General features: G+C 42.4%; 1 protein-coding gene across 2 annotated transcripts; it reads right to left on the bottom strand.

Moving 5' to 3' along the window:
• Positions 1–228: 228 nt before the first annotated feature.
• On the bottom strand, positions 229–11,805 carry dcp1a (decapping mRNA 1A). 2 transcript variants are annotated; one of them, XM_064923313.1, is made up of 11 exons: positions 11,570–11,659; positions 8,387–8,521; positions 8,108–8,148; positions 7,675–7,802; positions 4,913–4,979; positions 4,586–4,727; positions 3,420–3,536; positions 2,696–3,271; positions 2,543–2,602; positions 2,183–2,419; positions 229–1,879 (listed from the first exon to the last, which is right to left on the bottom strand). In XM_064923313.1, exons 2-11 carry the CDS (start codon positions 8,432–8,434, stop codon positions 1,799–1,801), a joined length of 1,497 nt encoding a protein of 498 aa, XP_064779385.1. In that variant the 5' UTR covers positions 8,435–8,521; positions 11,570–11,659; the 3' UTR covers positions 229–1,798. The 2 variants fall into 2 exon arrangements, with proteins under 2 accessions (XP_064779385.1, XP_064779384.1); XM_064923312.1 differs by lacking the exon at positions 8,387–8,521 and having other exon boundaries at positions 11,570–11,805.
• Positions 11,806–13,007: the final 1,202 nt, after the last annotated feature.

The raw sequence follows: 13,007 nt of genomic DNA, 5'->3' as shown, positions 1-13,007 counted from the left end.
TCCTTCATCTGCACTGATGTGAAAAACTCTGGTCAGATTAGAGCAGATGAAGGACAGGAAACAAGGAGAGAAAACTACATTGGACTACTGAGATGCACCACTGGTGTCAGCATTTGCCTCACTGTTTGACATTGCTGGATGTAATGACTGCAATGGTCAAAACAGGGAATCATTTGTGTTTTATTGACCAAGAAAAGTCATTTTTTTGAGCAAAAAAATGTAAATAGCTTCAGAGAAAACTTCACTTTAATATGATAAAAATAGTAAAACAGAAGTACACAGTGACAGAATAAAACAAATTAAAAACGGATGCTGTTCTTAAAAGACACCAAATAACATGTTTACTCATCATTACACTGGCACTGACCAATCTTAAAAATCATACTGGTTTTAAAATGTTTTTTTTATCTCTGAGTCTTACCTCTTTTCTCCACCAGTATAGAGCCTGTGACTAAATAATACGTACACTTTGAAAACACACCAATCAACATGTATTAAGTACTATGATATATATATATTTTTAAACGTATTGAGGAACCAAAGGAGTCACAAACTGCTCATGAAATGCTTTTTACTGACATTTTCGTTTGACGTGAAAACAAAGTGCATCAAGTCAGAGGTTCTCTTCTTACCTCCCGAAGAAACTCACATATACTTACTGGCAGAAATAAATCCCAAGACGAGGTCAAAAACAAATATTCCTTAGACAACATAATGTGTTGATCAGTTATTTGTCTAGAGGATGTTCTCAATTGCTTCCCATGTCTATAGCGCAACGCCGCCATTCATTCATTCCGTCAATCGGAATCAAAATGTGTGATTGATTGCAGCCAAACAGAAATACATGCTGTGTGTGATCAAAATAATGTGAACATAGATTGGCAGTATGGCACAAGGTCAGATGTGTGTACAGGGGTGACATTATCAAACACATTAAAAAAACTACCTGACCTACAAAAACAAATACATACACACTGACACAACCTGTTATGACATGCTAGTCCCTTTGAGCGGTTGGCTGCAGAGTGACAACATATGTGTTAAACAAGACGATCCCGTTGAATGCAGTTAGCTCAGGTTCAGTGCTGCAGTAGACTTTACTGCAAAACCCACAGAATAGGGCCTAAATTAATACAACAATTCTCTGTTTAGACCCTTGGGGGGGGGGAGACACTTAAGAATCAGTAAACAGTATTCTCCCAGAAGGCATTGCATTCTATTGCACACGTCCCTTAACAGGCATAGTGACAGAGGCTTGGTGGTGAATGGGGTGAGAGCAAAGGACAGAGAAAAAAAAGAAAGAACAGAGACTGAAAAAGAGGAGAGAGAACAAAGCACATGTGTGTGGAGAATCACAGCTATTCCCGAGGGCAGAACAAGGAAGTGGAGTTGAATAAAGCTTGGCTTGCACAGCAAGTCCTAACCCCTGACCCAAACAGAGATGAGGGTTTACCCTCCTTAGGGGTTTTGTCTAGTTCTCATCCACAGAAGAGAGGAACAATATTTCTTTCTAGAGTGCGTACATGATTTGACACTACTGTCAAGCGTAACATCTCCCTTTAACTTTCTCTACATAGGGTAGCAGAGCCATATGAGTGAGCCTCCTGGGTTTGAGTCCTCCTGCAGTCCCCATAGCTGCTCCAGAGGAACAGAGCCAGTGTCTGTGTTTCTATACATAGCCGGTGGCAGCAGAAGCAGTCCCAGATCCCACCCAGTGGTTCAGTACCTGTAGCTTAGGTTGGCTGGTGGCTGTGCCTCTGTCCTGACGTTCCGGCCCAGCCCCATGTCTGGACTAAAGCTATAGCTTGACGTTGCTCAGGTCCTTAGAGAGAATCTGGAGGTAAGTCTCGTGGATGGCACTGAGAAACGCTGGGTCATTCTGCACAGGGCACAAACACAGGAGAGAGAGAGAGAAGACTTATCTTCCAGTCATTTTGTATAACAGTACAAACAAGTTCCCAGACGTCAACTGCTTCAGTTCACTCGCTTTCTCAAGTATTAGATTTAGGTACATACAGAAGGAATTCCTAACATAATTCATAACCCATGCATAACACATTCATACGCCGTTCATGAGCATTTCATAAATGTCAACAGCAGCCAGATGAAATCTACAGTAGAAAACCCCTGAACATGACGAAAGCCTTCAAACACAAGAAAAAAGCTTCAGCTCTCTCTGTACCTTGATGAGGTGGATGAGTGTGTCCTGCAGCTGGGTCCTGTTGCAGGGGGATTGGGGGGGCTCCACAGCCCCTGTGGCTGCTGCTGGAGGGGAGGGAGGAGCAGCTTGCCTCTGCAGTTCCGTTGTCTTGGCAACAGAATGCTGAAAGGCGCTCGGTGAGAGCAGCACTGAGCGCTCCTCCCCCGTCAGTGAAGCACCCGCCCCCGGTATCACAAGCCCTGCCTTTATAGGAACAGCCTTGGATGGGTGAGAGAAAGAGAGAGGGCAGGAAGAGGACATGGTAAGATTTCATTTCAACTATGTAAAGAACTGCCTGTACAATCAAAGCCATCTACATCATGATAGCAAAATCATACTAACAGGCATGGTTTTCGATGGTTTCTGAGACTGAGCGAACACATCCATTTCTTTACTCTGTGGCTGAGAAAGACAAGAAAGGGAGCCCTTCAGAAATGACAGATTACACAAAGTCCGCATCACAACGAAATAACAGGGGCAAAGGCAGCTACCTACCTGCACAGGGCCTGTGGGAATGCTGCAGATGGCAGCAGTATTGGGGATTTGCTCTCTGAAGCTCTGGGGCGTGGCCAGCGGGCTGGGCAGGAAGCTGGGTGCGAGGACGGGCTTGTGGAGATCAGAGGGGCTGGGTTTCAGTGTGCCCAGGAGATCCTGCCCCAGGTAAGTCAACGGAGGGCCAGGGGGGGGACCGCGAGCCTCAGCCCCAGGTGGTGCGACCAACAGCGGAGACATAGAGTGCTGGAGTTCCCCTTGAGGTCCACCGGGAAACACGGGGCTGGCGTGGAGGGTGTAGCCTGGGCTGGGGCCACCTCTGGCCTCCATCAGGGGGATCAGACTAGAGGACAGGTGCCGGTTGTTGCCCACTGGGGCTGCTGTGAGGCGGGGTGCCAGTAAGGGCTGGAAGGGTATGGATGGAGTGTAGTGCTGGGCCTGGAGGAAGTTGGCGGGGCTCGGAGCAGCAGGGTCTGTGGAACTCTGGGTTGGCATGGCTGGCAGCAGGCCGGTCTCCTTGGGTAGAGAACTGCCAAACAGCTCCTCCACAGTGATCTGCCTCTGGCCAGAGTGGGAGTTCTGCAAATACAGTGTTAATAGTCCATATGAAACAACACTATTATGACTGACAAGTAAGAGTCATTTCAGTCATGCGAGAGAACACTTGTTACAGGTAGCGTGTTATCAGACAAAGTGCATTCATCTCAGGCAGAATGTGGTGCTGTACCTTTTCTGGCGGTGGGGCACTGGGAGCGCGCTCTGTAGCAGCGCCGGCTGTTTTCAGCGTCTCTGTGTTCAACCCCTGCTCAGCAGTAACGGACATCTCAGTTTCACCCGTCTGAATCTAGTTAACGCACAAAATAAATCACACATGTATCATTTTGACATTCCAACTAGTGTTTCCCGTCTAATGCAGAATTAGACCCCGTTTTGGTTTTGGCCCTAGTGAGTCACAGCGGATCCAAATGATCAACTCATCATCAAACCAAAACGTGCACCCCTCGGGGTCCAGAGGACAGCGTTTGGGAAACGCTGGACTAATGTAAATTGGGAGGGCTGTGAGCAATCTCAGCATTTAAAACAATGAAAAACACTTGGGGCAACAGGACTAAGATCTACAGAAAGAGAGTGATACCAATAAAGAGTAAGTAAACAGACAGACAGTGAGTGAGTTCTTCACTTGACTACGAGAGAGAGAGAAAAAGAAGGGGGACATTGCTACCCCATCCACAGCTGGCTGCACAAAATAAATCAGGATTTTAAATCGCACTCTAATTAGTGATGTATGTGTAAAGTCCGTCAAACAATACTATTTTCTGGACTGTGTTCGCGTGCGTTTGTGGAAGTGTTGGGATTTGTAACTTAAAAGTGATATATTAACTGGTCACGTTTAACAAAAGTAAAGTTACTTAACAATATTACTTTGGGTGGAAAGGGATACGTTATATTACTTTGTGTTAGGTTCATGAAAAAAAAATCTCAATCTCCGTTTGTTTGACTGTCGGAGGGAGCAAGGCGATCCCTGTGCCCTCTACCAAAGATTACTAACTCGGGTTTGATCGCTGGTTTCTCCTTTCATCGGTGGTGCTGCTTTCCTGTACTAGTCTACAAGTACTGCACTATCATATGGGCTGCTTAGTTAGCCATATATACTGTAAGACATCTGTACAGCTTTCATATCTTTTCATTCAAAATCTTTCTTAAGCCGCCAGTTCTGGTCACGCGTTGTTTGACAAATAAACTTTAATAATACGACCAAATTTGAAAAAGTAAGGCGTTACTTTACTTTTGTTACTCCTAAAAGTCATCTGATTATGTAACGCAATACTTTTGTAACGCATTTCCCCCAATAGAGTCCTGGGCGACGACTTGACGATAAAGACAGTCTCTCACCCTGTGGTATTCATCCTTGGCCTTGCTGAGGAGCTCCAGGATGTCGATGGGGCGAGGTTCTGCGCAGCCATTGGTCCTCCCAGGGATGTTGGCCCTCTCTGGGGAGCCCCGGTGGGCCTGCATTGCTTCCTGCTTCACAATTCTGGAGGACAGACACAATAAAAGACACAAACACCCTCGCAAATCAGTGGGGGAAAAAACCCACTAAAACACACAATCCAATGTCATATCTGTAACGTGCTAAATAACTCCCTGCAGCGGTGTGGGTGACGGTGGTTTTCATAGCTGTGAGTTAGTGGTGGTGTGTTTCACACGGGCCATACTCACTTCACCATGAGCTGAGCGATGCGCTGGCAGTCCTTCTTATCGTAGAACCAGATGCTGTATATACCCACTGTAGGAGGAACACAGCGAAAAAGAGGGAAATATTTTTTAAATGACAGGCGGAAGGTTCACTGGCGCTAGGATGCATCCCTTAGGCGGAGGGAGGTTGTAGGAAATGGATGGTTCAGCAACTTTGAGGCAACAGCGTGTGACAGGAGTGTCACGTTGCATACGTGTGTGTGAGAAGAGATTCTTGCCAGGTTTCCCCTCAGAGGCTGGTAACCTAGCAACGGGAGTGTTTCTACAGCTACCTGGGGAACTCTGGGACGTGTAAACAGGTGTGTGTAAAAAGGCCGCATTTTCTAACATGAAGCACTGACACAACCCCTCCACTAACAGATGTGTGCAACGAGAGCAACGGCAGGACACAAACCTGAACGGTCAAAATCACGCCAAAACAAAATGGCAAGTCACAATCCCTTCACAGTCACAAGGACAGCCAAGAACACGCTCCCTCCCAAACACACTTGTTCATGATATTCTTTGCATCCTCTCCCAACTGGCCTGCAGGCACTCGACTACTGGGGAGGAGTCACAGGGTTCCAGTCAGATAAAACTGCTTCCCCTCTGGATGACTGGATTAGACGCCTACAGAACTACCACCGAGAGCAGACGTACTGTATCCATCCCATCCATGAGGTGGTTTCCAGGCAGCTCCGGAACACAAGAGGCCCTGGTGCCAGAGGGACACGTTTTTCTCCCCCTCAGACAGAGCTCCTGGGTTGGGTGGAACCCGTGTTAGCGCAAGGCCATGGGCGGAGGAGACCCGTCAGAGGAGATGCTTCTGCTCGACGCGCCCGGTCAGCCTCGGCGTGACCTCCGGCACAAGGGGAAGGTCATGTTCCAGAGGACCCTGCGAGGAGGTCTGCTGAGTGCTTTTAGAGGCAAGTCTAACTGGAAGGCTAGTGTGTTTAGCATGTGGTCAATGTTCATCTGATTCATTTGTGTGCATGCATCTCTACACAGGGGTCAGCATAGCAGAATATTAAAGAGGTGGCATTATGTCAGAGGGGGCATGTGTAAATTAAGACTTATTTCCCTGTACGTCTGTACGTGTATGTCTGCTGCACAGACAGGGTCCTTTCATTTTCCTTAGGACTAAACAGGAAGATGAAAAAGTCGATTTTATGATGGGATTGCAGTCGAAGACGTCATACCTTCGTCATCAAAAGAGTCTGGAAGAGTTCAAGTTCTCCTTTGAATTTAACACAGTTTGACAGACCTTTACTGACTGTGTGCAAGCAGTGCTCTGCAACTTCATTCCAAAAAAAGAAAGGTGTTTATAAAACATTGATGGTCTTCATTATTTATCTGGAGCGAATTAAATAAACAGCACATTCAAAGCTAAATTTAGCCTAGTAATACAAAATATATACACCAGCAGCTCTTTTAATAGATATATAGGGTGATTCCGTGCCAGCGGGAGAGGAACATATTTGTGGTGCCTCAGATTCTCCTGGCAATTCTCACATTTGGAGAAAGAATGTTTGAAATGCATTATACGTTTGTATCACTTTTTGTTGTTGTTGAAAATCATGATGAAAGTGGCCATTTTAGGCCATTTGTAGACCATACATGATACAGACATCTTTGTGTCTTTAGAATTCTTATAGTGTTCTCTAAAGTATGGAGTACGTCTTGATTCTGATATACAACGTTTCACATTCATTTATTCATCTCAAAATGAAACCGTTTGATTTGGTTTGGAACAGTTTACAAGTACATCAAATTTCCCCAGAGTGGGCTCTCGGCTAATTTTGAAGGCATGATGCATTTTATGAGCACCACCAACACAGTGAATGAGAAAATAGATTCAAAGGGAACTCAAACTGTGCAATCCTAAAGGAGGGCTGTGATTGGTTAATGACATATGTCAATTTCTATGTATAAAATGAGTGATGTCATTAAAAATGTACCAGAGAGCCCACTCTGGAAATGTGACGTGTTTGAAGAGTATATTGTCACAAACAACATCTATATTTTTTAAATTTTTAAAGTAGATATAAATATTTTTTACATTTAATAAATGAATGTGAAAACAGTATTAAAAAATCTAAACATATTCCATATTTTTAGAACACACTATAATAAGTATAACGAGCACCAGAATGTTCACAGATCATAGGGTCTTACAGGAGGCGTGTATAGGTCTATAGAGGGCCTAAAATAACCAATTTCATCATTCTTAAAAAAAAAAAAAAGTTATATGATACAAATGTAAAAAGAATACTAAACATCCCTCCTTCCAATGAAGTTCCCATGTGAGAATTACCAGAACAATCTGTTCCCGCTGGTGTGGAATCGCCCTATAGTTAGGTTTACCTAAACATGTCCCTTCTCATCCCCACACTTTCTCAGAATATTTCGTGTAGACCACGTGTCAAACAAGGCCCACGATCCGGCCCATGACACATTTCTATCCGGCCTGCGGAATGGTTTGGGTTGTCAATTCCTTTTGGCCCGCTTCCATAACAACCGCGATGCGCTGCACTCCCAAGTCATAGCAAACACTACCGAGGTGTAGCATGCTAAACGGCAGTGCATAGCCAAATACACCCATATTTTTTTCTCCTCACAAGTTGGATTAACACTCCAAACAGCCTACCCGACTGCTCGGAGGCGTCCGCATGGTCCTAAAGCACACCGTTGCCTCGTTTTGTATCACATTCCAATGATAAGACTGACAAATGGACTATCCTACTCACAGTTAGCATTTCTGTACAGCAGGAAGGGGTCTTGAAGCTGAAACTCAAGGTCTTTGTTGATGGGCTCCACTAGATTCTCTGTGCTCAGCCGATTCATGATTGTGAAGCCATGATGAGGGGAAGCAGACCTGTGGATAGGTTATTGAGAGCAATGGAGACGGATTATTAGGCTACATGTTTTCACGACTCAAAAAAAGAAAAGCAAAGAGAATGATTAAGATAAAGAGAGTAAGAGGGAGGGGTGGGGGTTAGGGGAGAGAAGAAGAGATCAATTAGGGAGGCATAGACATATGGACAATATAAAAAGGCAACTATATCAAGGAGAGAGGACAGGTGGTGAGACAACCACATATAAAAAAGGGGTCAGTTTAGCATCTTTACAACAGTGGCCCATTTAAAAAAGGTCACCACATATCTGATACAAATAAATTACCTTGCATAAACAAATAAGGTGCCCTCAATTTCGGTCTTTTCCTGAAATAGAAATTGCGCAGAAAAATGACAACTTTAACTCGATGAACATGAATCAATCATCAAGTACAAGAAGAATAACCAAAACATGCAAAAAAAATCTGATATTTGGTCTGGGTTGCTTTCAATTTATTAAACCTTTTATTACGGTTGTACTGAATGACAAGCTTCCCCTAAAGGGTTCTTCAACCGTCTTTAAGGTGTGGTTAATCTTTCGTGGACAGAATACTTAAAACGGTACCGTAGATATGTCATGATACAACGGGATGCATGAGACGACAAGCAGCATTAGTTCCTGTGCTTTCGACAAATCACGATTTCCCAGGTTTTAGCATCTTCCGAATCTCGGAAGGGGATGGGACATTTGGCCTATAGACTTGCAAAGAGAGAGGGTGGAGCTATTAGTTCTGGTTCCAATCCTCGTTCTCAATCTTCTCTTATGGACCCAGACCTTTATCGAGCATCTGACCAGTTACGCAAGACTTCAGTTCTGGGTTAACTGAGATTAATGCTGCGTTCACGTCTTGTCGGAAACGGAGTTAAAATGAATGCAAATTATTTGCATCGAGCTTCCCATTGGTTGATTCTGATACTTCCCAATTGGGAAATTCAGGTATCATCTTTCTACAACGAGTAAGCAAGTCGAAAATCTCAGAGTTTCTGACATGACGTGAACGCAGCATAAGGTATGGTTTGATCCTGATCAAAATGGCTGTGAAATATTGTGTGTGAAACCACATAAAAAAATTGCAGCTGCGTGAAGTGATCCTTCAGAACAACACTGTTACCATTAAATCAAACATTGCACACCGTTGTGTCCTGCTGAACGGGGCCCTGATTGCTAGCTAGCTTACAGCGTTGGTACTTAACTAATGTTTGCGAACTAGATAATATTTATCTACAAACTAACTGGTTTTAAGTTAGCTAACTTAGAACAGCCCCTAACATGGCAGCCGTTCTAAAACCTGGCCAAACTCTCTTAAACATATGGGGAACTTTGAGCAGTTCTGAACTGGCTCCGACTGACATTTGTGTACAAGGCACTCTGTGAATACCAAAAAGCCCCATGTGTCTGCTCTCAGTTACCACTCCCCAAGCAGAGCTGACTTTAAGTGTCAGCTTTCCAACCCCAAATTTGCATTTGTCATTTTCTGGCCTAACCACACAAAGAATCTATTATCAAATTGACAGTGACAGTCTAGCAAGTCCAGCCATTGTGGTTTCATCTCACTGTGATATTCTCAGTCAGATTTAGAGCTCTCAACATGAAAAAATACAACATATTTTCATAGAATTTAAAGAACAGCACATAATCACTTTGTGCTTAAAAGCTGAAGTTGTGACAAGTTTGCACACATTTGAATGGATTCTCAGCCGCTCTGTGGACGTTTAGGAGAGAATTCTGTCGACAGTTATAAGAAAGTGAAGATATTGTCCTGTCATTAAGCATGACATTTATTTGACAGGTATGATAGATCGTATAGTAAGTTATTTACAATTTGATTGTTATTATATCTAGAAAGCATTTCAGTCATTTCAAGCCCTCTAGCCACACTTTTGAACAGGGAAAGAAATCATAGTACAAATATTATGCAAAATCATATCTATGTACTTGAGATTGTGTCCTCAAAAAGTGAGTACACCTCAGCAATAAAAAATAATACATCTTCCAAAAAACGGAGTTCCAGACATAAAAAATAAATTTAAAAAATGCAACATTACCTGTTAATGTTTATGTCAATCTCATGAAAAGTAATTCAGTTTGGGTATGTCTATTTAGGCAGAACTCTAAATGTTGCCCCATCATTTAATAGATGGCTCTGCCAACAACCAAAGACTCTTAAAATCTATTTGCTACACAACCCAGCAGGAACATGCATGTTGGCTTGATATAGCTAACGTTAGCTAGAGGTGTGTAGTTATCTACAATATCAGTCAAAAGTTTGTACACACCTATTCATTCAAGGGTTTCTTTATTTTTTACTATTTTCTAGATTGTAGAATAGTGAAGACATCAAAACTATGAAATAACATATGGAATCATGTAGTAACCCAAAAAAATGGTTAAACAAATCTAAATATTTTATATTTGAGATTCTTCAAAGTAGCCACGCAAGATAGCAAAAGCTCAGGTTGCCCAGCCCGGCGGTGATACAATCTTCGGCAAAATCATTCGCAAGGAGATTCCTGCAAAAATATTATTTGAAGTGAGTATTTTGATTTGTTTAACACTTTTTTGGTTAATACATGATTCCATTTGTTATTTCATAGTTGACGTCTTCACTATTATTCTATAATGTAGAAAATAGTAAAAATAAAGAAAAACCCTGGAATGAGTAGGTGGGTCCAAACTGACTGGTACTGTATTTAGTTAGCTAGATTGCTTAATGAAAAGCCTATTTTTAAGGTCTCTGTGATAAATTAAGTAGAGTAAATAGTTAGCCCTTGAGCATAACGCTAAAAGTCATTGGACGAAGGCATCTTGTTCTGTATGGGGAAGTTTTGTTAGGAGCCCTGACAGTCAGTCTGAAGATTAACACGCATCGCTAGCGGCACGGTTTTGGAAGCATAAGGACCTTATCTTTCATACCAGGGAGAAATAATTGGCAAAAAAACAAAAGGTTAAATTGATACACACATTTATAGGGTTAGGGTTCCCACACGGTCATATTACAGTGCGTGTTTACAAACAGAAGACAGTGCTAATTAGCTATCATGCTCCGAATTCATGTGTGTAATTATTTATCCTCCTTGCTCTTTTGCACCCCAGTATTTCGACTTGCACATCATCACTCCAGTGTCAATGCTACATTTGAATTATTTCGCCTCTATGTCCTATTTATTGCCTTACCTCCCTACTCTTCTACATTTGCACACACTGTACATCGATTTTTCTATTGTGTTATCGACTGTACGTTTGTTTATGTGGAACTCTGTGTTGTTGTTTTTGTCACACTGCTTTGCTTTATCGTGGCCAGGTCGCAGTTGTAAATGAGAACTTGTTCTCAACTGGCCTACCTCGTTTATAAAGGTGGGAAAAAAGGCCGCCAGAAAAGTGGTCACTGAAAAATACTGTCAGTTGAAACTGTGATAAAAACCGTAAAACAGGGTACAGTAAGTGTATATTTAGCATTTGTGAAATTATTTTGATGTGATATGAAAGTAACATTAAATGGCTTTTATGTTTCTAGAACCGTATCGCAATTGAGAATCGATTCACGTTTAGATAAGAGTATTTTGCTCTTCTGACAAAAACCTACGGTCCTTGAACCTTAGGGTAACTTATAGTAGGCTCCTTAAGAGTACATATTGGACTAGGTAGATAGCTAGCTAGCAAGCGAGCTACTGTACGTAGCTGATAGTTACTTAGCTAGCTACCTTTTAGTGAACAGAAAGAAACAAGCGACTCCTTTGGCGAGCTTACCCATTCATTTGCTTTGGAATTAAATGTGTACAGTGCTACCTGTCCGGTAACATCGAGAAGTTTGTTGATATACGGATCTTGTTGTTGTAGAGCTGCAAGGCTCATTTTACTGGCGGTCTCCATCTTGAATACAATGCTTACCACACGGAATAATTTCTATGAACACTCAATGTCCACTGTCCTTGGAAGACATGGTCACAATGCCTTATAGTTCTGCCCCACTTTTAGTTCCGCAATGAGTTGGAGTGATTGGTCGTGTTCGAGAGCGTCAAAAGTAAAAATCGTAGCGTATCATTTGTAAATTGGGAGTGATTGACTGATATACAAATGCTATTGATAATTTATTGATGACTCATGGTGATTTGTAGATCAGTCCAGTCAGTGTTGAATCTCATTTCCCAAGTGCCTAAAAATGATTGCTCGCTCACACTCATGCATTTGAGAGGTGGCTATTTTGCTATGGGCCTGTCTATCCAAGTAGACTATATAACTTGATGATGACAAAACGTCAAACCCATAGCTCTGGATTATCATAACCCAGATCTCTAAAAACCCAAACAATATTTTCTTTAAATCAACATAGCCAGCTGTCAGTGGAAAATAATCACCACACCAACCAATTCATCAATTTCTTTTAATCCGAGGAAAAGTGTTAGGGTCTAAGAATTTATTTCGGACTGGGCAAAATATTATATTTTTTCCTTAGGGCCAAATACTATGTAGACTGCACGATTTACCACAAGGCGGCACTGATGCATTATATTTCGATGACACCGATAATCCATGTGGCAACACCTTTATAATAAACAATTTGGAGCTACTGGTGACCCTCAAATTTAAAGCATCTTTTAGCATTGGGGGGAAGACATGTTTTTGAAATAAGCACCTCAATGTGAGGTTTGGCATAGTAAAAGAGATACCTGTTCTGTCAATAAACCTACCGTTATTAGTTTTAAGTGAATGACAGGCCTCCAACTCAGTCTTAAACCCGTAGGCCTATGCTATAGGCCAAAAGATAAAATTGGATATTGAAAGTCATTAGTTATTTTCTGAAGTAGCCTTAGGCTAGTTAGGTCAACAACATCCTTTGCTTCAATTCACTGGGGAACAAAGTATTATAATTAAGGGATTATCGCTGTGAAACAGTAGTCCAGCTGCAGACAGGTAGACCTAGGCTAATCCAATAACCAGTAACCGTCCAACACACAGAGGGTTCATTTCCTTTCGGTTCGTTACAGAATGTGGGCCCTAAACTGTGTCATGTGGCCCCAAAAAAGAGGGAGATGATATTACGGTCACGGTCAGGGTTCGACGACACCGGGGTAAATCATGGGGATAGTGTTACACAATTTATGTTGCCTAACGACCTCATGCTATTAGCCTAATCAATGGCAAAATTTGAAAAAACAACTGACAGACAATATATGTTTAATGTGTA

Source organism: Oncorhynchus masou, chromosome 18 (assembly GCF_036934945.1).
Source record: "Oncorhynchus masou masou isolate Uvic2021 chromosome 18, UVic_Omas_1.1, whole genome shotgun sequence".
Lineage (NCBI taxonomy): Eukaryota > Metazoa > Chordata > Actinopteri > Salmoniformes > Salmonidae > Oncorhynchus > Oncorhynchus masou.
The sequence above is the reverse complement of the archived record's forward strand: the minus strand, read 5'-3'. Positions and strand labels throughout refer to the sequence as shown.